Source organism: Gastrolobium bilobum, unplaced genomic scaffold (genome assembly GCF_033153095.1).
Source record: "Gastrolobium bilobum isolate Gb01-03AN ecotype WA unplaced genomic scaffold, APGP_CSIRO_Gbil_v1 utg11783, whole genome shotgun sequence".
Classification (NCBI taxonomy): Eukaryota; Viridiplantae; Streptophyta; class Magnoliopsida; order Fabales; family Fabaceae; genus Gastrolobium; species Gastrolobium bilobum.
In genome coordinates this window covers 100,027-103,701 of record NW_026895236.1, presented here as the reverse complement: position 1 = coordinate 103,701, position 3,675 = coordinate 100,027, and the positions used below count along the sequence as shown (strand labels likewise).

At 36.9% G+C, this 3,675-nt stretch overlaps 1 protein-coding gene across 1 annotated transcript; it reads left to right on the top strand.

Annotated features, from left to right (window-relative positions):
* Positions 1-1,315: 1,315 nt before the first annotated feature.
* On the top strand, positions 1,316-2,439 carry LOC133301369 (uncharacterized protein At4g04775-like). Its single transcript, XM_061500995.1, has 3 exons — positions 1,316-1,495; positions 1,564-1,863; positions 2,374-2,439. Exons 1-3 carry the CDS (start codon positions 1,316-1,318, stop codon positions 2,437-2,439), a joined length of 546 nt encoding a protein of 181 aa, XP_061356979.1.
* Positions 2,440-3,675: the final 1,236 nt, after the last annotated feature.

The following is a 3,675-nucleotide window of genomic DNA, read 5'->3' as shown; positions in this document are numbered from 1 at the left end:
GACTTTTTTTGTCCCCATATTTTCGAATAACAAAAAATAAAAAAAATTATTCTCTAATAAAAAAATTGCTAATATGCAATATGTTGTTCTATCACGTATCCTTGTATTATAAAAAGAAAGAAAATGAAAAAAATTATAAAACAAAATTGATGAATAGGATCTGTTCGCAGGAGATTATCAACTTGTGCGTTTGCAAAATATTGGATACAAAAATGGAGAATGTTTTTTTTTGGCAATGATGCCTGTTACAGTACAAATGTTTTATCTTCAAGAAAAATCAAGAAAACACTTTTTAATGTATTTGATTTGATTATTGATCACAATCATGGGTGGATTTATATAAAACAAATTCAAATATTGGCCAAAGGCAGGGAGAGAATAATGGCGGCAATAAATTGGGGTGAGGGATAAAATTGTCTGAAAATGGTTGAATATGTTTAATTGCTTCAATATTATACTAAAGGGGTTAATTGTTTGAATAAAAAATGCAGGATGGTATTTTGAAAAAGCTCTTAAGTTAAGGGTGGTTATGTGTAATTTGCCCTACATTTTTCTGCCCGCAGCTGCATAAAAATGAAACCCATAATACAATGGTTTAAAAATACAATTTCAATTAAAAATATTTGTTTTTTTATCCAAATAACTATATAAAAGAATGTAGAAAGGCAAATTTGGACAAATTTTAAAGGTAAACAAAAAATGCCGAATGTTAATTGTCACATTTAAAAGGTCATTTGTGTTTAAGAAAGGGAGAGAGAGTGATAAAGGACACAAACTGAAAAATAAGAGCGTTATACTTTTCTTACCAAAAAAGGGGTATACTTTTTGTACTATGAAAACAAGTTGTGCCAAATGAACTTTTGTTGTTGGGATAAATAAAAAAGGAGTAATTTGCCCTTTTTCATCCCTGACAATTTTCACGAGGCACAATTTAGTCCCTCGAAAAAAAAAAGTAATAAATTGGTCCACGAAATAACAAAAAAGAGCCATGTTGATCCTTCTATTAACTCCCCCCAAACGGCCCAACTAACGGTGCCCATTTGGCACGTTAGTTTGCTGACGCGGCTTGGATGTGGTACACCGTGGAAGAAGAGACGACGCCGTTTTGTGAATGGAATGCCTCTAAACAGAAAAATCCCTCACACTGAACCCCAATCCCAAAAATCGCCCAAATTGCTGAAATCAACCCTAAAAATGAAAATCCCCCAATTTTCTCAAATGAACCCTAAACAGAAAAATCACTCAAACTATAAATCCGGACATTGATGTCTGAAAATCGACAACGGTAGAAGACCTGTACCGGACTTGCTGGGGCATGGAGAAGATGAGTCTTTCTTCTGGCATGGTGGGATCAAGTGTTAGTGCTTCAATAGGGGGAAGAAAACTGACAAGGACCGCCGGTCGTAGGTGCAAATGTGGGAGACAAAGTATTGTGTATACCTCCAAAACTGAGAGAAACCCAAACAGGGCTTTCCTTGGGTGCCCTAATTTCAAGGTATACATGTGTTATTTGCCCCTCTATTAAGCTGAAAGACTTCATAATCGTGGTTTGTTATTTTGCAGAAGAAGCCATTTTGTGATTTTTTTAGATGGATAGATGACATCTGTAATGAAGGGATGAAGCTGGAAGATGCAAGAATTCACACTGTGGAGTTGGATGTTGCTGAAATTAATTTCAAGTTGAAGTATGTGGACATGATGATGAGAGAGCAAGATGTGAAGATTAGTGAGCAGGAAATGAAGGTTCATGAGCAGGAAAAAAAGATGAATGATGTATACCTGAAGATGGTGGAGGAGTTAGATAGGATGGACAAACAAATTATGAATGTTGGTAGGGTTGCTAGGATCTTAGGTGCTACTTGTGTAGGTCTAATCATCATGTGTATGTTTGTTGTTAGTGTTGTAACAGTCAAAACAAGTGACCCCAATTTATTTTTCCTTCTCTCAAGTGTAATGTGTACTCAGTAATGTTGTTATCCAAATTAATGAAGAAGGATGTATTATATGGCCTATTCTCTGTTGGTTGGAATCTGTCTGCATCATACAATTGTGGATTAATAATAAAGAAGCTTTCAATGTATTCCTTTATATCTGATAGCATCATATAAATGTGCATCCAATGGCAACATAGCACCTATTTTTGTTGTAGTATGGTATGCTGCTCAACATGCATGGAATGAATGTGCCAGTTTGTTGCATTGTATCACAAACCACAATGTGATGAGGTATTCATCCCTAAATGCAGAAAGTTGCATTAACAGAAAAACCAAAAAAGACAAATGGGTCCCTGACAAATAATATCGGGGCCCAAATTGGTCCCTGGCACTTTGAAAAATGGGCATGAGCTGTTTTGTGCTAAAAATGCATTGGCAGGAACACATAATATTGCAACAATGGAATGCACATATTGCAGCAAAATCTAGCCAACACCAACCATAAACATTTCGAAGCTTCATAGTAAGTCATGACATAGCACTTAATCACACCCTTCATCCACAAATATATACACAGGCATATTGCAGAAAAAAAACAAGTTACCAAGGCCAGTATATGTAGTCCCTTGAAATAACAAACCACACTGCAGCAATATGTATTCACATATGCATATGCATATTGCAGCAAACACCAAGGATAAGAAATAACTTTAAAACCATCTTTCAAACTTATACCAAAAACCATCATACAGATCATAAGAAATCACTATGCAAAAACCATCTTTAAAACCATCTTTCATAACTTGAAAGGATATCATTAAGCAATAATGTTGCATAATTACAGACCTGCATATACAAAAAACCATCTGTCAACTATTTTTCCACAATTTTTTTTATTCACAATAAACCCATACAGAGACATATTGGGAATAAAAAAAAACAGGTACTGCACTTAAATGTCTTACATACCAAAAAATATTGGGTTCCAACTGAACTTGCATACAATTCCAAAAAATGGCCAATTGATCTAGCAGTGTTGCCTATACAAAAAACACTAAACCCCTATACAAAAAAAACTGGACCTACAACTGATCAATTTCATTCAAGCTGGCCTTGGTGGCCTAAACCCAGGTGTGGTCATGAAGGCCATTAGCCTGCTCCTTGTGCCACTGCTTGTTGCATTGAGAGTTTCAGTTGACAAAACTTCTGGTGGTGGGGCAGTAGGTGGTGGGTTGTTGCCTCTAATGGATTCTTCACATGCTTGGGACTGTCTTGATATTACAGAAGGTCCTCCTTGACTCAGTGGGAGCTCTTCTTCAGGTCTTGAAGGTATGTTGACATTAACTGCAATTGTTGGTGGTGCCGCTCTCTTCCCTTTGTTGCTTGCAGTTGGTCCCTTACAGGTCTTTGCATAGTGACCAGGCTGTCCACATTTAGCACACTTTGTAGCATATGTCCTTTTTAATTTGGTGTTGCTGACCTGCTCCTCACTTGGATCCTTCTTCCTATGTTTTTTGGGACGGCCAATTGACCTTTTGAGTGGTGGAGGAATGGGTTTAGGCTCGGTTGATTCAGGTCAATACTTATCAGAATTGACAGGGTTCAAGGTGTGTGCATAAGTGGCATGCAAAGCATCCACTGTCAGCCATTGATGGACATAAAGCTCTGGTGTTTCATTCTTGTGACATAATGCAGCGATTGCATGTTCACATGGCAATCCAGTGAGCTGCCACAGATTACA

Excerpts from the sequence above, each read along its gene's own strand:
- LOC133301369 (XM_061500995.1), top strand. The coding sequence starts at position 1,316 with ATGGAGAAGATGAGTCTTTCTTCTGGCATGGTGGGATCAAGTGTTAGT. Across the intron at positions 1,496-1,563 it reads TTGGGTGCCCTAATTTCAAG|AAGAAGCCATTTTGTGATTT; the intron begins GTATACATGTGT and ends GTTATTTTGCAG. Across the intron at positions 1,864-2,373 it reads GGATCTTAGGTGCTACTTGT|GAACACATAATATTGCAACA; the intron begins GTAGGTCTAATC and ends ATGCATTGGCAG.